This window comes from Elaeis guineensis, chromosome 13 (assembly GCF_000442705.2).
Source record: "Elaeis guineensis isolate ETL-2024a chromosome 13, EG11, whole genome shotgun sequence".
Lineage (NCBI taxonomy): Eukaryota > Viridiplantae > Streptophyta > Magnoliopsida > Arecales > Arecaceae > Elaeis > Elaeis guineensis.
Window position 1 is genome coordinate 2,568,067 of NC_026005.2, and position 23,762 is coordinate 2,591,828.

At 44.3% G+C, this 23,762-nt stretch overlaps 2 protein-coding genes across 2 annotated transcripts; both read left to right on the forward strand.

Moving 5' to 3' along the window:
• Positions 1-3,367: 3,367 nt before the first annotated feature.
• On the forward strand, positions 3,368-4,531 carry LOC140853306 (tuliposide A-converting enzyme 2, chloroplastic-like; the record flags this gene model as incomplete). The annotated part of the gene is made up of 1 exon (XM_073247762.1): positions 3,368-4,531. A coding segment is annotated over one exon (873 nt), but the record flags the coding sequence as incomplete, so codon positions are not given.
• Positions 4,532-14,249: 9,718 nt separating this feature from the next.
• Positions 14,250-15,686, forward strand: LOC140853384 (probable carboxylesterase 12). The gene has a single exon (XM_073247943.1). The coding sequence runs from the start codon at positions 14,449-14,451 to the stop codon at positions 15,412-15,414; it is 966 nt and encodes a 321-aa protein (XP_073104044.1). The 5' UTR covers positions 14,250-14,448; the 3' UTR covers positions 15,415-15,686.
• Positions 15,687-23,762: the final 8,076 nt, after the last annotated feature.

A 23,762-nucleotide genomic window follows, 5' to 3' on the forward strand; every position in this document is an offset into this window, starting at 1 on the left:
GTTCAAAAATATTTCTCTCTCATATGATGTAATTTATTCTTAGACCATACCCTAATTAACTTTCTTTGATAAGTCCCAAAATTCATAATGCTCAGTCAATTATCATCGAAATTAGAAAAAGTATCATGATCTTCGATCATATAAGTTTTATATTTCCAAAATCATCTAGTATACTCAACATAACTTATCAATACCTCCCACTTCAATCCAAGGTCAACTCTTTTCATACTTAGGTCAACCTTACTAATTGAAATCTAAGATATAACTCGTCAATTCTATTATAGATCTCATATGCCACTTATACATAAATTTTATCTTAATATCTATTGATTTGAAATCTAAATATTGAATCTTCTCTTTTATATCTATCATGTTCCTCATGATCATGACCTAAGTTTCAGATATCACTAGAATTATAATTCTGAATAATTATAACCTTAAACTCAAATACCGCTTAAATCATATTTTCTGATGATCATAACCTAAACTGTAATATCATTATATTACATCCTTAATGATCATAATCTTAACTCTGATATTATCTATCATACTCTATCAATTATAATCTCAAGTTTTGATATCATTTATATGACAATCCCTAGTGACCTTAAACTTGGGTTCTAGTACTATTCTGTCATATCCTAATCACTTGTATCATTGTCTCCAAATAAACGTAACCTAACCTCTAAGCTCAGATGCTACTCTGTCACATCCTACTGATCTTACATAACGTTTTAATATCTCTTCATAATCTCTAGTGATCTTAAACCTAAGCTTTGATATTATTCTACCACATCCAAATCATTTATATCGTAATCTCCAATGATCATAATCTAAGCTCTGATATCACTCTGTAATATTCTAATCACTTATATCATAATCTCTAATGATCATATCTTAAGCTCTGATACCATTCTGTCACGCCCCGAACCCAACACCTGGGGTCGAATACGTGATGGCGCACACTCCTTAGAGCAAGCCCTAAAGAATATGCAAGGCCAAATTAAATCATTACAATCTTATCAACCATAATATTTAATTTCAACAGTAATTCATAAAACTTGCATAATAACAATTAACATTCCTTCAATTCTCTGATCAGATACTATGACACTCTATTTATCCTTCTGCTCACCCGTAAATCCAAGTCATAGCCAATCTAAGTCATCCTGCAACTCTGAGAAGAAAAAGAAAGATGAAGGGGTGTGAGCTTTACAGCCCCCAGTAAGAATTCCCATATCACACTGATATAGTAATATAGTCTGAAAATAAGGATAAGCAATAATATATAAAATCTCATGTTCAATGTCCAAAATAATGCAAACATTCATAAATTTTCTGTCTTTCAAAATAGATGCATCATCATATGTTAACAGGTAAAACACTTTTGTTCACAATATCTCATGTCTTATCTTTCATTCTCTTTTTCATAATCACATGATTTTTAACCTTTTCTTTCTGGCTCTGGACTATCCAAGTCTATACCTCAGTCATCATCCGGATCGAATCCACTTAAAAGTCTTTCAAGACTGTCCCAGGATGAGCTCCTGACCGGCTGTCCCACGTACCAAAGCCCGTGAGAGGCTGTCCCAGGCATAAGCTCCTGGCGGGCTGTCCCAGGCATGAGCTCCTGGCCGGCTGATCCACCTGTAAGCCAGTGGGGGCTGTCCCAGGCATAAGCTCCTGGCGGGCTGTCCCAGGCATAAGCTCCTGGCCGGCTGTTCCACATGACAAGGCTAGTCCATACCATATATCTCTTTCTTTTCATTTAATCATTATGTGTTTGATTTCATCAATCAATTCTGTCTTGCATTATGATCAATTCAGATATGTCATATCCATATAATCATGCCATCAATCTCTGATACGTATATATTAACATAACATACTCATGCTCAAAATCAAATAACAGTATCTCAGATATAATAAATTCATCGATCTCAAATTCGATAATGCAAAAACCAACGATGCAAGACCAATAGTAAAATAGCATATATAATAGTGATCATGTACAGGGATTCTTACCTTTACCGGTGACTGATCCAAACACAGAAATCAATGTTCTTCTTTGATTTATAAATTCTCTAACAAGATATTCCACTCGATATCATATGCAGACAATCATCTCTTCATAACCCTGATCAATATAAAAATCACATATATGGAGAAAATTACCGATAATCGATCTGATAACACAAATCTAGGATCTCTTTTAGGATTAACCAAATTAGGACTTATCTAAGTATCTGGATCCTCCACTGATCCATAAGACTTTTAGAGAGAAAAAATTCATGAAGAGAGAGAAAATTCTAGAGAGAGAAAGTGGAGAGAGAATCTTCGTATCTTTTCGATGAGGCAATCATGGTCGAGACCATCAGAGATCCTATCAGGATGACTCAATATGAATCAAGTGTTATAATTTTGAATAGGATCGGACTGGGATCAGATCTACTACACGAATTTCGAAGCAATCTCAATTCATTCATATTTTTAATTCAATATATCCTAGGGTCTGTGATGCAATCAGAGAGAGAGTAGAAAGATTCTAGAGAGATAAAATCCACAAAAAGAGAGAAAGATCTAGAGAGAGAAATAGAGAGAGAATTTAGAGAGAGAAACTGGAGAGAGAAGGTAGAGAGAGAGAAAAGAGAGAGAAAGAAGAGAGAAGGAGAGAGAAAAATTCTCTCCTTCTTCTTCTTTTTATTTTATTTTATTTTATTTTTATTTTATTTTCTCTTTCTCTTTTTCCTTTTTTTTTTCTTTTCTTTTCCTTTTCCTTTTTCTTTTCTTTTTCTTTTCTTCTTCTTCTTCCTTTCTTCTTTTCTTCCCGCGGCCTCCCTTGGCTGAAACAGGGGAGGACCGTGAGGTCCCCCCTCGGTGGCTCGAGCTCCGACGGCTTGGCCGGAGATCCGGCAACAGGTGGAGGCGGCGGTGAGCAATGGACGGCCGGCGGCAAAGTTCGGCCGGCGAGAATCAAAAAGAGATCGGAAAACAGGAATTTTTTTTTGTTCATGGATTTTCCGGCGAAGACGGTGGCCGGCGGCGAGGCTTTGGGCCAGAGGAGAAAGGGAAGAGGGAGAAGAAGAAGGGGAGGGGCTTACCTCGAGCTCCGGCAGCCGAGAAGAACTCCGGCAATCTTTTTCTTTTCCATCTAAGAACCCGCGGATCCTTTTGAAAAAAATTCCTCAATCTCTCAAAATCCCGTGATAAAACCTAAAGGAAGGGGAAAGAGGATTTTATAGAGGAGGAATCCGGTTTTTACTCGGATTCCCCACTCCTTTTCACGGTGGGAAGAAGACTCTCAACGGGAGTCTTCTTCCTCCCGATTCCTCTGTTTTTATTTATTTATTTATTTTTTTTTTTTTTTTTCTGGGTCGTTACAGCCATCGACCCTGAAACAGGCGTTACATCCAAAGACGTCGTCATCGACCCGGAAACCGGCGTTTCCGTCCGCCTCTTCCTCCCCAAGCTCGATGACATGGCTCCGAAGAAGCTCCCGATCTACGTCAACTTCCACGGCGGAAGCTTCGTCGTCGGCTCCGCCTTCGATTCCCTCTCCCACCACTACCTCACCCCCCTGGTGGCCAAAGCCAATGTCGTCGCCGTCTCGGTGGACTACCGCCTGGCTCCCGAGCACCCACTGCCTATAGCCTACGAGGACTCCTGGGCGGCGCTCAAGTGGGTGGTGTCCCACGCTGCGGGCGGTGACGCTGAGCCGTGGCTGGCCGAGCATGGAGATTTTGGGCGCATTTTTTTGGACGGCTGCAGCGCGGGGGGAAACATAGCCCATCACATGGCGCTGCGCGCTGGCGCAGCGGATTTCGGACCTGGGGTGAGGATACGAGGTATGGTATTGGTCCATCCCTACTTCGCGAGGAGAGACCCGTATCCTTCGGAGTTGGTGGATAAGGTGTTGAAGGAGAAGATGGATGGGCTGTGGCTGTTGGCTTGTCCCGGGACGGTTGGGATGGACGACCCGCTGTTGAACCCGCTGGCGCAGGCGGCGCCGAGCTTGAAGGGATTGGGGTGCGAGAAGGTACTGGTGTGCGTGGCGGAGAAGGATGTCGGGAAGGACAGTGGGAGGGCGTACTACGAAGGGGTGAAGAAGAGTGGATGGGGAGGGGAGGTGGAGTGGTTGGAGTCCGAGGGGGAGGGGCACGCGTTCCATCTTGGGAAGTTGAACTGTGAGAAAGCTTTGGAGCTGATGGAACGTACGGTGAAGTTCATCAATGGCAGCTGAATGCCTTTTGGATGCTGGAAAAAGGGCTGGTGATGGGAACGGAGAGGGGGATATGGTGACTCCATTGATGGGAACTGTTAGATGGTTAAGTAGCTTCAGCATCTAAAGCGGAAGCTCTTAATTTCTATAGCGCTTCTGGAATTGGGGAAATGATTCCCACAGCAGAGAGTGCCAATTATAGATGGGAAAATAATACCGAACGGAATGGTGTCGATCTCTTCTGTTCAATTCAGTGAGTGGACTACGTTTCCTATTTTAAATTTGCCAAAATTAAGACAGCGTGTTCTGCAATTTATCTTCTTGTGTGGAAGTTTTCTCCTGATTCCGTCAGTGGTTGAATAAAAAAAAATATGTGAATGACTTTTCATATCAATGGCGTTTTTATCCATGAAGCTTATCTCAAAATAAAATAATAATTTTATAAACATTTTATAAGCAAAAGCAGTCTGCTTGGCTAGCTTGCAACTTTGTTGGCATTACACATACTGTTACAACCTTGCTGATGTTTCAAATGAAATGGCAAATTTACCCCTCCATTAAATCTAACTTGCTTCAAAATTTATCAAAATTCTAGTTGGAAGTTAAATTCAGGCTATTTTAACTTAGGTCATTACGGTCATGCATGTGTCAGGTTCATGATATGCAACTTGTCCTCCTAAACTCTGTAAATTGAAATGATGGTCGACAGCAATGAAATTGACTTACTATAACAAGTGAAATAATATATTACCATATTTTTAGATACGGATCCGATTTGATACAAATCGGATCAAAAATTTATAAATCTAAACTTGACATGGTTGGTAAATAGATCAAAATTTTAATCTAAATTTAATTAATTTATCAAAAAAAAAATCCAACCAGATCCATTTAAGATGTTTACTGAACAAGTGGCATGATATTAAATAGATTTAAAAGTTACATGGGCTAATAGGTCAAATATGTTGAGTTGAACATGATAAAATAGATTCAATAAATTTTAAATCGATTAAATATATTTTAAATAGATTAAATAGCTCTGATCATCTCTGAACAAATCAAAATAGATTAAATATATCAAAGATCTAAATTTCAAATTAATTTATTTAACAAATAAATATAGATTGATTCATTCATTTATTTTTTAAATTTATTTATGTCAAATCTAAACTTATTTAAAAAGAATTATTTATGATCATATTAATAGGTTACTTCATAAATTGCTACTCCTAAGTGTAGCTTCTACTATTCAACTACAATGAGGAGGTACATCATGGAACATTGAACTATTCAACTATCATGCTTTGATGTATCTTATCAAGTAAGGCACACAAGAAACAGCTGCACGTTTATAGACTTTGGCCCTGTTGGGATATATCGATTGACCCTCGTATGTCAACTTATCTTCGGATCGATCCGACCGACGCCCGACTATACCCATCAAATCAACGGACGACTCCGACAACGACTTCGATAACAATTCCGACAATGACTACCGACAGTGGCTGACGACAATATCCGACCGAAGGTATGCCGGCCGAATAGATCCACTATTCCCGACCGACCGAGCGGCCGAACCCATACCACCGACTCACTGTCGGGGATGACAGTAGACGTTCGACTTCCACAAGGCACCAGATCAGCCGACGGTGTCTTCGAGTCACCACCCGATGACCCGGCAGCCGAATACCGACATACAGTCGGCCAGGCCATCCAAATACCGTACGACCGTCGTGGGACGTTATCCTGCTAAGGACATGGGTTAATGACCTGACAATCCACACTGATTTGACAGCCCTCGGCAATTTGACAACTCTCCAGTTGTCTGCACCATTAATGACGGGATCATACCGCATTCTACTATAAAACGGGGTAAGGCAACAGGCATGGGTAAGCTTTCTCAAGCTCTCTGAAGCGCCTTTAAGCTCTTGAGCTCTCTAGCTCTCTCTCTCTTCCCCGTTGAGCTCCTGATTTTTCACTGTTGCCTAGTCTCCTCTCTGACTTGACCGTTGGAGGGTCCTCGCCGGAGACATCTCCAATCAGTGAGGACTTTTCTTGCAGGTTCATGACCCCGACGATCTGACGACGGGAGGATTGGCCGCAACAGATTTGGTGCGCCAAGAAGGGGTATTCGACGGAGATAAGACAGCGAGCACCATAGAGTTTGAAAAACCTCTCGAGATGATGAAAATTAGGACTCAGCAATCGAGAGCTATCGGATCGACGAGGTACTCTTTCCATCGGGAAGAGGTCTCTCCTTTACCCTCCATGGCGGAATTCAGCTCTCCGCATCCGGTGGTGACCATGGAGGCACAAATCGCGGCGATCGTGCGGCAAATGATCGTTCTGACGGACGCGGTCAAAAACCTCCAACAACAACTGACCTAGTTGCCGCAACCGCCGGTGGAATAGCCGATGGTGCACCCTATGCCGTTCAAAAGCAGCCACTGACGTCCGCGTCAACTTCCATCTCTTCCTCAAGAGCAGCCGTCTCAGCACTCCCATCGAGAAAGGGGAGGCGGCCATGGCGCGACACCCACCGATCTCGGCATCCCTCTCCTTCCCAGCTGGAGCAAGCGAGGAAGGAGAAGCAGCCGCGGACACCGTCCGTCTCACTCTCAAATTCATTGGGAGGTTCGACCCCTGAAATTTTTCAACACCGACAGTTGGGCAACTACAAACGTAAGTTCGAAGAAATCGACCGTCGGCTTTTCCAGCTCCAAGTGGATGGTCAGAAGTCTTCGAACGACATCGACTTTCGGACCACCCAATCTCTCTCCTGATTTATCCTCGGTGAACCGATCCCTAGTCGGTTCAAAATGCCTCATCTGGAGCCTTACGACGGCTCCACTGACCCAGTTGACCATCGGAGAGCTACAAGGCTCTCATGACAATTTAAGGGACAACCGATGCCCTCCTTTGCATCGGCTTCCCCACCACGCTTCGTAAAGCTGCCAGAGCCTAGTACTCCGATCTCCGCTCAGGATGTATCCACTCCTTCGGGCAGCTTGAACATTCTTTCGTGATCCATTTCAGCACCGGCCGGAAGTCGCCATGAACCTCGGACAGTCTTTCTCCCTCAAACAAGAAGAAAATGAGACACTCTGACACTTTGTGGTCTGATTCAACGCGGTCACACTTGAGGTCCGGGACCTTAACGAAGACATGGCTATCTCGGCCATGAAAAGTGGGCTAAGGGGGTCCAGATTCACATATTCCTTGGACAAGTCCTCCCTCGGGCATATGCCGAATTACTGGAGCATGCGTATAAATACATGCGCGCGGACGAAGAAGCTTCCGACCGATGTCTGACCGAGGGCACGGACCAGAAGGAGAAGTGGAAGAAAAATTAGGCTCCTGCTGAACCCAGCAGGCCCCACCAATAGACGAGTCTCGCCCCGACGATGGAGTTCGAGACCGATGCATCGCAGGTATGACTCCTACACCCCTTTCTCTACTCCTCGTGCACAGATCTTGATGGAGATCAAAGGAGTGAAATATCTACGATGGCCTCGGCCTCTGAAGGCAAAGGGCCTCGACCAAAGCAGCCTTATCGCCGATCACCGAATCTACGGCTCGATCGTCGGTCGTCGAATCTATGGCTCGATCGTCGGTCGTCGAATCTACGGCTCGATCGTCAATCGCCGAATCTACGTCTCGATCGTCAAATCTACGTCGAGCCTATGGCTCAATCGTCGAACCGACGACCTCCGCCTCTGAAGGCAAAGGGCTTCGACCAACGTGGCTGGCTAACTTGCCGACTTAGCTCCGACTAAGAAGGGCAAAATGCCAAGACGTCCGCAATTCGATTTGCGACATGCCGACTTGGTCACGATCGGTCGAAGGATATTCAGTTTGCCACCGTTTATCATGCACCATGATGTACCCGCCCGATCAAGGTCCGGACAACGGATATTTGACTTGCGACATACCGACTTAGTCACGACCGATCGAAGGATATTCGGCTTGCCATCATTTATCATACATCCTGACGTGCACACCCGACCAAGGGCCGGACAATGGATATTTGACCTGTCATCGTTATCCTATCCGAATACATCGGACACTACTTGACTATTAGATTCTACGACAAAGATCGAAGGGACAGAATATCTACGACGGCCTCCACCTCTGAGGGCAAAGGGCCTCGACCAATGCGGCTGGCTAACTTGCCGACTTAGCTTCGACTAAGAAGGGCAAAATGCCAAGACGACCGCAGTCGCACTCACGACATACCGACTTGGTCACGATCGATCGAAGGATATTCGGCTTGCCACCGTTTATCATACGTCCCGATGTTCCACACCCGATCAAGGGTCAGACAACGGATATTCGACTTATCATCGTTATCCTATCCGAATACGTTGGATGCTACTCGACAATCAAATTCTACGGAATGATCGTGTCGACATGCCACGTTCGGGGATTGACCAACATCCGACCCGACGTGCACGCTCGACCTACAGTCGGGACGACTCTCGACCATCGGATCTTATGCAACCTGTACGATAGTCAGGATTTCGACCTATGATCGGGGCTTGCACTGCCCTTAGCACGGCACACGCCACTGACTACTTTGATCAGCTACGCTGGATCCTACCGAACGTCCTAACGAGGTATGTCAGAGCTACGACCTACACTCTTGGGGATGGCTCGGCAAATCAAACACTTTGAACTGCATGTGGAAAAAAATTTGAAAACTTTTTGATTTTATTTCGTTGAAGTGACTTATAAAATTGGGCCGAAGCCTGGTTACAAAATTGGGATGAAGCCCGATTACAGATATCAAAAGACGAAATAAAAATAAAGGAATACAAAAATAATGAAGTAGACACTCCGACTATTCGTCGGAGTCGACTTCCTGCATCGAGGAGAGTTCGAGAGCAACCGATGTACCTGCTCGGGTCGGAGTGGGGCCAAAGGTTGGAGCCACCTCACCTTCGACAGCTCGCTCCATCGACCCAGGGTCGGCCTCCTCCTCTGCGGCTTGGTCCTCCAACCCCGGAGGGACAATGCTGCTCAGGTCGAGCTCCGGGTGCAGACTTTGAATCGCATCCCGGGCATCCTCGTACCTCACCCGATAGGAGGCGAAGCTGCTCTCGAGAAGCTCCTTTCGGTACTCGTCCGAGCCAAGGAAGTCCTCCTCCGCCTGGCTCAGCGCCTCTTTAGCCGACTCTGCCTCGGCTTTTGCTATGTCGGCGTCGGCTTGAGCGGAGGATAGGTTCTCCTCGGCCTTAGCCAGATTCTCCAGGCTAACCAAAAATTGCTCGCACTCGGCCTCGAGCTCTCTGATGCAGCCGTCCCGCTCATGCCGCAGCCGGTGAATGGAATGGGTCTTGCGCTGGACCTGCTCGCAAGCCGACTGAAGCTCGGCCTCCGAGACGGCTAGGCCGTTGGTGAGTCGGGAAATCTCCTCCTCGAGCCTGGCCTCGCGGTCGACCGACAGCTTCAACTGGTCCACCAGCTTCGCCTACTCGGCTTCGACGATTTTGGCCCTATTCTTCTAGGCCGTCCGGATGTCGCCGAACTTCCGGTACCTGACCTCCAGCTCGGACATATTGTAGATCAGCTGCAAGTAGAAAGTCAGTCGTCAGAAAAATGAAATGATAAAAATAACAATGAAGAGGAAAAAAATGAAGAAGAGCTCACCTGGATCACGATCGGATAAAAGGAAGAAAGCATGTCGGACACCGGCCGACCCTTCAAGCGCTTCTGGTCGGTCGGGAGGATGGTTGCTTGACACAACCTCCTGGCCAAGTCATGGTTGGCCAAGGCCGACACTCCCTTGGGGACCCGAACATCGGACGATGCGACGCGGCCCGCCGATCTCGAGTCATCCACCGGCGCCATCGGAGCCTTCCCCCGATCAGTCGTCCAGGTCCGAAGATCGGAGAGGGATGGAAAACTTGAACTCGACTGAGTTCCTCTCGAGGGTGCGACGGGAGCCGCCACAGGTCGTTCGGGCTCACGTGCTTCAGCCCGAACCTCTTCCATAGGTGAGGGAGCCGACACTCCTTCGACTGCCCCTCTACCATCCCTTCCTCGGACGGTGCCTCGAGTGGCACCGTCGGCACCGACAGGGCGATGACCGGTTCAAAGCCCGATGACCGTTCGGTGTCGGGCTGTGCTGCCGCCGTCGCAATGTCGGTCGAGGATGATGTCTGAGGCCTCTTGGGGGGTCGCGAAGGTCCGGCCTCAGACGTCAGTCTCTTCCTCGCTGCATGCTGTCGAATGTCGGCATCTGTCAGTCTCACTCTCGACGGTATGCCTGCAATTTGAACAGTGGATCAGTACAAGTCCGAAGACGGACGAAAAAATTAAAAGACGATCGACAGACCGAATAGTACCTAAGCGGGGAACCGAACTTTGGCCAACGTCGTACAGAGCTTGCTTGGTGACGAGCTCTCTCTGCTTCGGCACCGACACATCCTTCAGTCGATGAAAGTTCGCTCGGTCTCCAACCTCCACCCGACTGTTTTCGTTCGGCTGAGTCTGAGGGTCGCCTCAGCGAGAAGGGAACCCCCAAGGTAGCGGAGAAGAAGTAAAGAAAAATTGATTCTTCCACCCATGGATCGATGATGAAAAATTGATAATGAACGAAAGACCCTTCCGAAGATTGAAGAACCACTACCCTCAGACTTTCGGGTGGGGTCAGAGGACAAAGAACGCCTGGAAGAGAGAAATGCAGGGAAAGGTCAACAAAAGCCGACACAATAAAGCAAAGCTGATTATTAACTGGACTGAGTTCGGCACCAGTTGCACCGGACAAAGCCCGTAATAATCCAAGATATTTCGGACGAACTTCGGAATCGGAAAGCGAAGACCTGCCCGAAAGTCCTCGACATAAAAGGCCACCTGATCCGGAGGTGGGTTGTTAACCCGATCCTCAGCCCCAGGGGTGAAAAGTCCGAACTGCTCTGGGATACCGTACTGCTCCTTAAGCCATTCGACGTTCGACCCCGAAAGCGAAAAAGCCTCCACCTCCAGGGTCGACCGAGAATTGTCGGTCGGTTTTTCCGACTGACTTTCTTGAGGAGAGGTTCTAGCCATGACGCTAGCCTCAAAAAGGAGAACAAAAATAAAAATGCCAAAGCAGAAAGGATGCAAGGAGACAAGAATAGAAAAAACTTCGAGAAGAGCTTTCAAAGGAAGAGGACGGAAACAACTACCTGAAACTAGAGGACAACTCGACAGGGCCTCTACGTCAGGAACAGATTTACAGCAAAAAGTGAAGTTTTAGATGTAAGTGGCTGCATATATATAAGGTCCTTCGATGGTCGAGATGAAAGCACGCCGAACGAGGGTTTTTCGGATGTCGACATGTGGCAGTGTTTGGGCCCTTCCTTGGCCCGACGGTTCAACGCACCTGCCCCAGATCGAGCCACGTCGCCTCCATCCACGCGAGCGGTTCCGACCCAATAGCCCCCTAACACGTGGCGAAGAACCGCATCTCGGAATTAATTAACCGACGGTGGTTCGCGTTCTCAATGAGATGGCGGTTTGCATTCCCAATGAGACGTCTGACACCGGATCCTCAATTGGTATGGTCGCTAGAGTCGGGGCATGACGTGATGAAAAATCACTCCTTTCGTCCGAGGCCATCGCCCACGTGTTCACGCGAGCCAATACGACATCGGACTTAGGAGTGGGGGGGCAACTGTTGGGATATATCGACTGACCTCCGTACGCCGACTTATCCTCGGATCGGTCCGACCGACGCCCGACTCTATCCACCGGACCGACGGACGACTCCGACAATGACTGGCGACAGTGGCTGACGACAATATCCGATCGAAGGTATGCCGGCCGAACAGACCCACTGTTTCTGACCGGTCGAGCGGCCGAACCCATATCACCGACTCACTGTCGGGGGTGGCAGTCGATGTCTGACTTTCACAAGGCACCAGATCAGCCGACGGTGTCTCTGAGTCACCATCCGACGATCCGACAGTCGAATACCGACATACAGTCGGTCAGGCCATCCAAATGTCGTACGACCGTCGTGAGGCGTTGTCCTGCTAAGGACATGGGTTAATGACCTGACAACCCACGTCGATTTGACAGCCCCCGACGATTTGACAACTCTCCAATTGCCTGCACTATTAATGGCGGGACCATACCGTATTCTACTATAAAACGGGATAAGGCAACAGGCATGGGTAAGCTTTCTCAAGCTCTCTGAAGCGCCTTTAAGCTCTTGAGCTCTCTAGCTCTCTCTCTCCCCCCCACTGAGCCCCTGATTTTTCACTGTTGCCTAGTCTCCTCTCTGACTTGACCGTCGGAGGGTCCCCGCCGAAGGCATCTTCGGTCAGTGAGGATTTTTCTTGCAGGTGCGCGACCCCGACGATCAGACGACGGGGAGATTGACCGTAACAAGCCCCACAAGACATACAATACCTACCAAATAGCATTATAATTTCAAAATAGATTCTTCCATACAACAGTGAACAAGTAGCGACAATTAGAGCATATATACTTTTTACCATAATAATTTATACAATTAAAATTTAAGAATTTGAACTTCATTTTAAATGGTAGCCCATAATTTTTTTTAATATAATCTTAAAGATAGTATATAAACTTGAACAAATAATTATTAAGATGATCAAAATAGTACCTATAACTAGACCCTAATCCCTCTAATGCGATCGTATCCGATTAGGGCATAATTTGTGCATAGTGACAGAATTATCATTCGAAACTCTTGATATATGGTGGTTGTGGTTGCATTATCCACTTTGTGATAGCTGTCCCCTGACAGATGTTGAATTTTGAACTAGTGTGCCAATTGGTGTCAGTAGATCGGTGACTGTTGAGTCACGATCATGAGTCGATTATTCTATACCATCTTCAGGTGGAAAATTTCTGAGCTGGAATCTGTTCATCAGTGAAAAATTGATCGGCCGGATATAATCGATGAAAAATGATTATCCGGTCAGATTGAGTTAATCATTCGAGCATACCGATGACTTTTCAGTCTAATCCATCGATGATCTTGGAGGAGTGTTATCGAATGTCAGTCGGCAAGTCTTTATCTACTCAGATTGCAGGGTGCCGATAGGACGAAAGTTGAGGACTAGTCGGTAATGAAACGATGAAAGCCATGGCTAACGATGGGTCAGCGAAGGCCCAGCAGATGGGCTTACTAGCTGAGATGTTTTGGATCTTAGACTTCTTCATATTATAGGTCCGTACAAAATTTCTCCCAACAGAAAGAAAAGAGATACTAAATGTAAAGAGTATAAAATTAGTCTTCCTCCTCTGCGTCAGGTTCATAATGTATAACTTGTCCTCATAAACTCAGTAAATTGAAATGATACTCTGTGACAATCACTGCCATTCAAAATCCGACCAAACAGATGGGTAGATAAGTTGCTATGATCGGTGGAGTTGGAGGAGCATAATGTGATGCTGGGGCGAATCTGCAACCACCGTAAAAGATCAGAGGTTGTTAAAATGTATCCCATGAGAATCTTCTGAGCTTAAGTTTGGCAAACTTTTGAGAAGAGACTGGCGAGACAAAAGAGAGAGAAATTTGATAATATAATATGAGACTTTCCTTCATCATACCTAGGGGTCACCGATACCTAGTATTTATAGAGGTGAGAATGCAACTTGGCATGATTGGGGCTATGAGATTTATGGTTGACAGTTGAGCTTTTTTCATATCCACTGATTGAGGCAGTGAGGATATTCATTTTCTGGTGTGCCATTATCAACTATTTTTCTTATCTGCGGCCGGTTACGATATTCCTTTTTACATGGATTGAGATCACGTCAAGTCGTAATTGGTCTTTTGTTATTCAGATATTTGATTGGCTATCAGGTGCAGGCTTTATTTGCATGGTTGGATGAATTAGTGGTTCTGGGATCATAATTGGTGTGGCCTTATCACATAATCTTGGATGTGTGATAGCGGTTGGCCCGTCTCTTTCATAATATATATTATTTTATAAAATTTATTAATTTATATATTATTTTTTACAATTTTTACGGTTGGGATCACCAAATTTAGAACGTTTGACAACCAACCAGCGCCGGACACCTCATCTTGCACTGCAGCGGGCCGATAATTCCGTATCTCGGGACAACCACTCCCCTCATAATTGGCTTCCATTCTTTTTGCTGCTTAAATCATTCTAATCACTCCTTTCAGGAACACCAAGCCTCGCTCCACACTCCCTATCATCCGAGCTGGTTTCACCCCTTCATCGCTGCCTCCCAACCCAATGGATCCTGACGCCGAAATCCAATTCGAATTCCCCAACTTGATTCGCCAGTACAAGAGCGGCCGCATCGAGCGTTTTGCTTTCTACGTCACGAACAAAATCCCCGCTGCCGCCGACCCGGAAACCGGCGTCACCTCCAAAGACGTCGTGATCGACCCGGAAACCGGCGTTTCCGTCCGCCTCTTCCTCCCCAAGCTCGGTGACACCGCTCCGAAGAAGCTGCCAATCTACGTCTACTTCCACGGCGGAGGCTTCGTCATGGGCTCCGCCTTCGATCCCCCCTCCCACCACTACCTCACTCACCTGGTGGCCAAAGCCAATGTCATCGCCGTCTCGGTGGACTACCGCCTGGCCCCGGAGCACCCACTGCCTATAGCCTACGAGGATTCCTGGGCGGCGCTAAAGTGGGTGATGTCCCACGCTGCGGGCGGTGGCGCTGAGTCGTGGCTGGCCGAGCATGGAGATTTTGGGGCCATTTTTTTGGACGGCTGCAGCGCGGGTGGAAACATAGCCCATCACATGGCGCTGCGCGCTGGCGCAGCGGAGCTCGGACCTGGGGTGAGGGTACGAGGGTTGGTATTGGTCCATCCCTACTTCTTGAGGAGGGAACCGTACCCTTCGGAGTTGGTGGATAAGGGGCTGAAGGAGAAGATTGATGGGCTGTGGCTGCTGGTTTGTCCCGGGACGGTTGGAATGGACGACCCGCTGGTGAACCCACTGGCGGAGGCGGCGCCGAGCTTGAAGGGATTGGGGTGCGAGAAGGTACTGGTGTGCGCGGCGGAGAAGGATGGCTTGAAGGACAGTGGGAGGGCGTACTACGAAGGGGTGAGGAGGAGTGGATGGGGAGGCGAGTTGGAGTGGTTCGAGTCGGAGGGGGAGGGGCACGCGTTCCATTTTATGAAGATGAGCTGTGAGAAAGCTTTGGAGCTGATGGAACGTACGGTGAAGTTCATCAATGGCAGCTGATCAAGCCTTTCTGGATGCTAGGAAAAGGGCTGGTGATGGGAATGGAGAAGGGGATATGGTAATTGATCCATTGATGGGAATTAATTGTTAAATGGTTCAATAGCGTCTATCGCGCTTCTGGAAATGGGGAAATGATTTCCATAACAGAGAGTGCCCATTGTAGATGGGAAAATAAGATTGAACAGAATGCTGTTGGTCATCTCCTCCGTTCAATTCAGTGAGTGGACTACATTTTCCTATTTTAAATTTGCCAAAAGATAGCGTTTTCTGCATTTTATCTTCTTGTGTGGAAGTTTTCTTCTGATTCCGTCGGTGGTTGGATAGAAAAAAATGTGAATCTCCTTTTATACCAATGGCGTCCTTTTCCAGAAGCTTATCTCAAAATAAAATAATAAAAAAATACTTTGTTGACTTTTCAATTCTGTTACAACGTTGCTGATGTTTCAAATGAAATGGCAAAGTTACCCCTCCATTATATCTAACTTGACGGCTTCAAAATTTATCAAAATTCTAGTAGCTAGGAAGTTAAATTCAGGCTATTTTAACTTAGGTCATTATGTTCATGCGTTTAACCAGGCATCTGATATCACAATTATCTATGTAGGTACTTATGATATAAGGTGACTGCACAACATGCGTTTGTTTTACGGATGGATGGCAATGGATACTAAATCTAAAGATTACAAAATTAGTCTTCCTCCACCCAGTCAGGTTCATGATATGCAACTTAATTGTCCTCATAATCTCCTTAAATTGAAATGATGTTCGACAGCAACGAAGTTGACCTACTATAACAAGAGAAATAATAATATATTATCATATTTTTAGATTCGGATCGGATTTGACACAAATTGGGGTCAAAAACTTGTAAATAGATCACAAATTTAAATCTGAACTTATTTATTAAAAAAATAACCCAACTAATCAAATCCATTTAAGTGGTTTACTAAACAAGTAGCGTGATATTATATAGGTTAAAAAAGTTAAGTGAGTTAATAGGTTAGATATATTGAGTTAAATGCGATAAAAATAGGTAAAATAGATTTTAAATGAATTAAATATATCTTAAATAGATTAAATAGATCCGGTCATGATCCGAATAAGTCAAAATAGGTTAAATATATCAAAGATCTAAACTTAAACCTAACTTCTTTAACAAACAAGTATAGATTGGTTGATCCATTTATTTTCTGAATTTTTTTATGTCAAATCTGAAACTATTTAAAAAGGATTATTTATGGGTCATTTTGATAGTTTAGTTCATAAATTGCTACTCCTAAAGGTGGCTTCTACCATCCAACTATGATGAGGAGGTACATCATGCAACATTGAACTGTGCCACTATCATACTTTGATGTACCAGAACAAGTAAGGCGTGCAAGAAATAGCTGCACATTTATAGGATTTGTCCCCACAAAACATGCAACACCTACCAAATGGTATTATAATTTCAAAATAGTTTCTTCCATACAATAGTAAAGAAGGTAATATCTTTATTGAAGATAATTTCTAATTCTTACATTTCATTGTTCTCCAATAGGAGTATATATAGATTACAAGGTCTAGCTATTGTAGCAATTACAAGAAGAAGGAATATCTCGATTACATACCAAGTAAAGAGAAACCAAATGTAGAATAGCTAAACAAGGAAAAAGACCAAATAAGAGAGAAAGACCAAATAGGAGTGCCAGCCAAATATGAATATGTGTTGACTTACTAAACATAGGAAAGAGCCAAATAAGACTGCAAGCCAAAATAGAATGTTGGGTTGGAATGATTGTGTGCTGATACACCCCCTCAAGATGAAGAATCGAGAGCACGAATCTTCAGCTTGTCCTTTAGGAACCTAAAACGGGAGGTACCCAAGGGCTTGGTGAGAATATCGGCAAGCTGATCTTGGGTGGAGATGAACTGAACAGATAGTTGATGTCTTGCAACACGTTCACGAACAAAATGAAAATCAATTTCGACATGCTTCGTGCGAGCATGAAAAACAGGATTGGCCGACAGATAAGTGGCCCCAATATTGTCACACCATAGAATTGGAGGACCATGTAAGGGATGGCTAAGTTCCTGAAACAATGACTCAAGCCAGATAAGTTCAGCTGATGCATCTGCTAAGGCTTTATATTCAGACTCTGTGGACGAGCGGGCAACTGTTTTCTGTTTACGAGATGCCCAAGAAATGAGGTTGGGATCGAGAAAGATTGCATAGCCTCCAGTGGAATGCCTATCAATCCCACTACCCGCCCAATCTGCATTCGAGAAAGCTTGGAGAGAGCGAGAGGTGGATCGGCGAATGTGTAACCCATGATCAGCTGTAGCTTGAAGGTACCGTAAGATGCGTTTGACCATAATCCAGTGATCAGTATTAGGAGACTGCATAAACTGACATACTTTATTCACTGCAAAGGAAATATCCGGACGTGTCAATGTAACATACTGAAGAGCCCCAACAATGGAGCGATACTGTGTGGGGTCTGGATGGGGAGCACCCCCTGAATCAGAATCCTTTGTCATGGCCATTGGGGTCTGAACAGGTTTACAATCAACCATGCCTGCCTTTAAAAGAAGATCTTTAATGTAGCGATTTTGAGATAATAATAATCCAGCAGAGTTCCGAACAACCTCAATTCCTAAGAAAAAATGGAGATCACCAAGATCCTTAATAGAAAATTCCTTAGCAAGCTTTTGAAGAAGAAGAAAAATCTGACTGGAGTCATTGCTGGTTACCAAAATATCATCAACATAGATGAGCACATAGAGGACATGAGACCTCATCCTTAAAATAAATAATGAAGGATCAGTTTTGCTGGCAACAAACCCTAGTCGGAGAAGAAATTGGGAGAGACGGTGAAACCAGGCACGGGGTGCTTGTTTTAACCCATATAAAGATTTGTGGAGATGACAGACATAATCTGGATGGTCGCGATCCTCAAACCCTGGCGGTTGGGACATGTAGACTTCTTCTGTTAGGTTGCCATGTAAAAAGGCATTATGAACATCTAATTGCCGGATGGACCAACCTTGAGAGATTGCAATACTTAGAATAGACCGAATGGTGGTAGGTTTGATAATCGGACTGAATGTCTCGTTGTAGTCGAGGCCAAGTTGCTGATGGAACCCTTTAGCAACTAGACGCGCTTTGTAACGCTTGAGAGACCCATCAGCTTTTCTCTTGATCCTGTACACCCATTTACACCCGATCAAATTCTTTTGATGAGATGAACGTGGAACAAGAGACCACGTACCATTGCGAATTAAGGCATTAAATTCTTCAGTCATTGCAGCACGCCACTCAGAGTGTTTAGAGGCTTGAGTAAAGCAAGTAGGTTCTATGGTGAGGATAGTGGTGGTGAGGGCGGATGGCTGGTTGGAACGGGGTCGAAGTACCATGGAATGTGTACGGGTGGGTTGGGCAGGTGGGTCAGGGGAGGTTTTGTCTTGCAGGGAGCTAGTTGTAGGGGAAGGCGTAGGAAGGGAAGGTTTTGCTGATGAGGAGAGGTCAGTAAGTAATCTGGTCCGAACAGGTGCAGAGTCGTTAATGCTAAAGGGGCTTGGAGTGGGATCGGTCATAGGAGAAGGTGTTGAGGCAGACCGAGAAAAGGGGGATGCAGCCGATGATGAGTTGGACAGACGATGCAAAGGAGAATGTGGAATTGGTGGAGAAACAGATGGTAGTGGGGTGGCCTCTTGTAGAGGGTGAAGTAATGTAACACCCCAAGGTGGAGAAGAGGGAGATGATGGTGGTGGACAAGTTAATGAAGACTGAGATTGAAAAGGAAAGGTAGATTCGTCGAAGCGAACGTGCCTAGCGATATATGTTCGATTTGTTTTTAAATCGAGACATCGATAGGCACTATGAGAGGGACTATAGTCGAGAAACACATACGGTTGAGACCAATACTCCATTTTATGCCGATTGTAAGGACGAAGAAGAGGATAGCAAAGACACCCAAAAATTCGTAGGAAGGCATAGGATGATGGTTTGTTGTGAATGAGTTCGAAGGGGGATACATCACTAGAGACTTTAGATGGCATCCTATTAATGAGAAAAACAGCCTTTTCAAAGGCATAGTGCCAGTATGACATGGGCACGGATCCATGAGCAAGAAGGGATAGGTCGGTCTCCGTAATATGACGGTGACGACGTTCGACAGCCCCTTGTTGCTCATGGGTGTGAGGAGCAGCAACACGATGGGTAATGCCAATTTTACAAAAAAATTGAGGAAGAGAGCGAAATTCTCCTCCCCAGTCAGTTTGGATTGATTTAATAGTACGAGAGAAATGCCGTTCAACCAAAGCTTGAAATTGTAAGAAAGTAGAGAATACATCAGATTTGCGCATTAATGGATAAAACCAAATATATTTACTTTGATCATCAACAAAAATTATGTAGTAGCGGTGTCCTAACAAAGATGGAGTAGGGGAAGGACCCCAAACATCACTATAAATAAGATCTAATGGAAACTGACTCCGACGATGGAACGGAGGTAAATGCAACTTACTAGACTTGCCTAATTGACATGAGGGACAAAGGGAACGAAGATGTGCAGACTTGCAGGATAGATTATTGGTCTTCACCATGGAGCGAAGCAAGCGATAATGGGGATGGCCCAAACGGTTGTGCCAGCCATCAAGAGTGGTGCTCTCGGCTACGTGAACAGATGCAGACAACGGAGAAGGGCTGGAATGGAGAGTGTATAATCCTCCTTTACTCGGACCGGATAACACTATGGTCTTGGTAGTTCGATCCTTCACAAGAAAATGAGAGGGGTGAAATTCAAAAAAGACATTGTTATCTTTTGCAAACTGTTGTACGGAAAGTAAATTTTTAGAAATAGAAGGAACGTGTAAGATGTTAGATAACTGAAAAGAAAGAGAAGAGTAGGGAGAGGAAAAAGAACCATGACCAATATGTGATATATGTAATCCCTTACCATTGCCTACATGCACCTGATCAGGATCAGTGTACTCATCATAGGAGGACATAGAATGAATGTTAGGAGTGATATGGTGAGATGCTCCTGTATCTGGGTACCAAGTGAGGGCAGTGGAGGGGTGAGGGATAGGGAGTAGTGGTGGATTAGGGTGATGTTGAAATGGATTTGGATTTGGATTTGGATATGGTGAATATGAGAAATTGGCATTGGGTTGTGGAGAGGAAAAGTGTGGATATGGTTGCTGAGGGCGATAGAAGCAGGTGGCATTAGAGTGGTTGTTACGATTGTAAAACGAACACCATTGAGAACCACGGCCACCAGGTGGACCAAAACGACCACGACCTCGACCAAACTTGCCACGTCCTCCACGACCTCTAGTAAAGCCACGGCCAATAGAGGGCCTAGGGTCATTAGAAGAATGGACAAACCGTTGAGCAGTATTGATGATAGGATTGGTAGGAGTGGCATCAGCAACAGTTAATTTTCTAAATGCCCGCATGCTTTCATGGCTAAGTAACAGCCCATGAAGTTCAGTGTATGTCGGAGGGGTGTGTCGGTTGAGAATGCCAGGGACCGCATCCTGTAGATCATCACATAGAGCACGCAATATATGAAGATTAAATTCGGTTGGCTTGAGGGCATTACCAGAGGCAGCAAATTCATCAGCCACAGCTTTGGCACGTCGGAGCAGAGAGGTGACGGTCTCATCTGATTTTTGATGTAGATTCTGCAACTCTAGATGCAGAGACATGAGCCTGGTAGGAGATGCTGAACCAAAGGCTTCATGAAGAGTGGTCCAGCACTCAAAACTAGTCTCTTTGTCAAGAAGAAGAGGAACCAAATCTTCAGATAATGAAGCAACAAGAAGGCTTACGAGTTGGGCATCTTGTTGTTGCCAAGCAGTAGCGGCAATCGGATCGGTGGGCTGTGGGTGAGAGCCATCAAGGAACCCAAACAGGCCTTGACCCTTTAAGAAGGGAGTAATTTGCTTTCTCCAGATCAAAAAATTGGATGCATTTAATTTGATAGATAGAAAATGCTGTGCCGATGGAAAGGTGAGAGGGGTCGTTGTGTTGGGTGGAGGAGGAGAAGAGGGATTGGAGGAGGTGGAGATAGATGAACTGGTGGCCATGAGAGAGCACAGAAGGAGGAAGAAGAAGAGATACTCGTTGGAGCTTCAATGGCTCTGATACCATAAAGAAGGTAATATCTTTATTGAGGATAATTTCTAATTCTTACATTTCATTGTTCTCCAATAGGAGTATATATAGATTACAAGGTCTAGCTATTGTAGCAATTACAAGAAGAAGGAATATCTCGATTACATACCAAGTAAAGAGAAACCAAATGTAGAATAGCTAAACAAGGAGAAAGACCAAATAAGAGAGAAAGACCAAATAGGAATGCCAGCCAAATATGAATATGTGTTGACTTGCTAAACATAGGAAAGAGCCAAATAAGACTGCAAGCCAAAATAGAATGTTGGGTTGGAATGATTGTGTGCTGATAAATAGTATACAAGTAGTGACAATTAGAGCATATATACTTTTTACCATAATAATTTATACAATTAACATTTGAGAATTTGAAAATCATTTTAAACGTAGCCTAGAATTTCCTTTAACGTAATCTTAAAGATAGCATATAAACTTAAACAAATAATTACTAAGATGATCAATATAGTATCTGTAACTAGATCCTAATCTCTCCAACACACTAGCTCACCAATGTTGTGATGTTAGTTCAAGTTGCACAACTTTAGAATAGAATTTACACAGATGTGAATAGTTAGTTCTATAATATAATTAGTATAATAGAAAACTCATATGGATCTTGTGCAAGTCTGTCAATATATTATAATCTGTTTGTTTACTATGCTCTAATAATTTATAATATTGGTTATTTATCTATATATTTATTATCGATCAATTTTATTAAGTAGTTATCATGTTAGATGTGTTTTTGAAATCTAGTCTTTATAAATGTCTGTAAACCTTGTGAAAAGATTTTAAAAGCTTGAGCAAGTTTCCAACATGTCAACATGACAAGGTGGAACAGTCCAACTTGCAGAGGCTCGGGGAAATGTTACCCAACTTTCGAGAAACTATGATGGAATTTGCAAAAGAACAACGAGGATATTTAGTTCGCAAAATGAGAAAGAGAATAACTTTTTTCTTGCCAAATCCTCATATATTTTGTCTTTCTTTCTTGAGGCGCTCTACTTTATTAATTGTTAACATCGATGACCAACATGCTAAGGTTTGGCCATGTGATTTATTGCTTCATTTTGTTGGATGACTTTGCATTTATGAAATGTGTTATGTATATAAGCTTTGCAACTCGAAATGTTTGTATTGCAGAAACGTATGTGACAAATTATTGTTTAGTTTTGAAAAAATCATCCCTCTAATGCAATGAAACTCTTGGAAAGGGACGTCTTCCTTGGATATAACTAGTTTGCAAATGGTCAGGTTGGACCATGGCATGCTTGACCTTGACATGATCCAATATCATGTATAAGTCATGATATTGAACCCAAACCCACTCGAATAGACCATTGGTTTAGGTCGTAATGGATTGGATTCATGGAAAATACATTAGACAGAGCAGGTCATTTGAATTGAGTGGGGTTCAAGTATGACCCTAATTCAACCCAAAATATTCATGTCCAGGCTGCGTCCACGTTGGGTCCAATTCATGTTTAGGTACAAATGTATTTAGTAACAAGATTAGGGATGGGTTCGCCCATATGGTGGAGAGGAGGCCGTCTATTCATCCAAACTCGATCCTAAATCGAACATTCTCCAGTCAGGGTTAGGGCCCTATGGTCGCACCCAAGGGAGGTAGATGTGCTGGGTCGTCTCCCTCCAACTATCATTTTCTGTACTAAAAAAAAAAAATTAGGGATGGAAATTGGTGGGGCATGGGCCGGATCAGCCAATAACAATATTTATCTTGTAATTAAAAATCCTATGCACATATCTGTCCTATATCCATTGTAGGTTGGGTCGGATCAGGTCAAGTAGACATGCATGTTGGATTGGGTTAGGTAGATATGTGGAGTTGGGTTAAGGAACTCATCATGTTAAAGATTATAAAATAATTGTAATTTTAAAAGACGTATTTAGATTAAGATTATATGGGATTGTGTTAAGAGGGGGAGTATACCATTATCAGTATTTGATCTGAACTTATATGGGATTATGGAGTTGGGTTAAGGAACTCATCCCTAATCCATTTCGGATTCTAATTGGATCGGATAAAATCTACCCCATTCAAGTCAGGTCGAATCGAATATCTAGTAGGTCGGTTAAAATTGCTATCCTCAAATAAGATTCATATATAATTTTGTTATTGCTTTCGAATCAAACTATATTTTAGCTGCTATATAAAACTATTTGTCAA

Excerpts from the sequence above, each read along its gene's own strand:
- LOC140853384 (XM_073247943.1), top strand. The coding sequence starts at position 14,449 with ATGGATCCTGACGCCGAAATCCAATTCGAATTCCCCAACTTGATTCGC.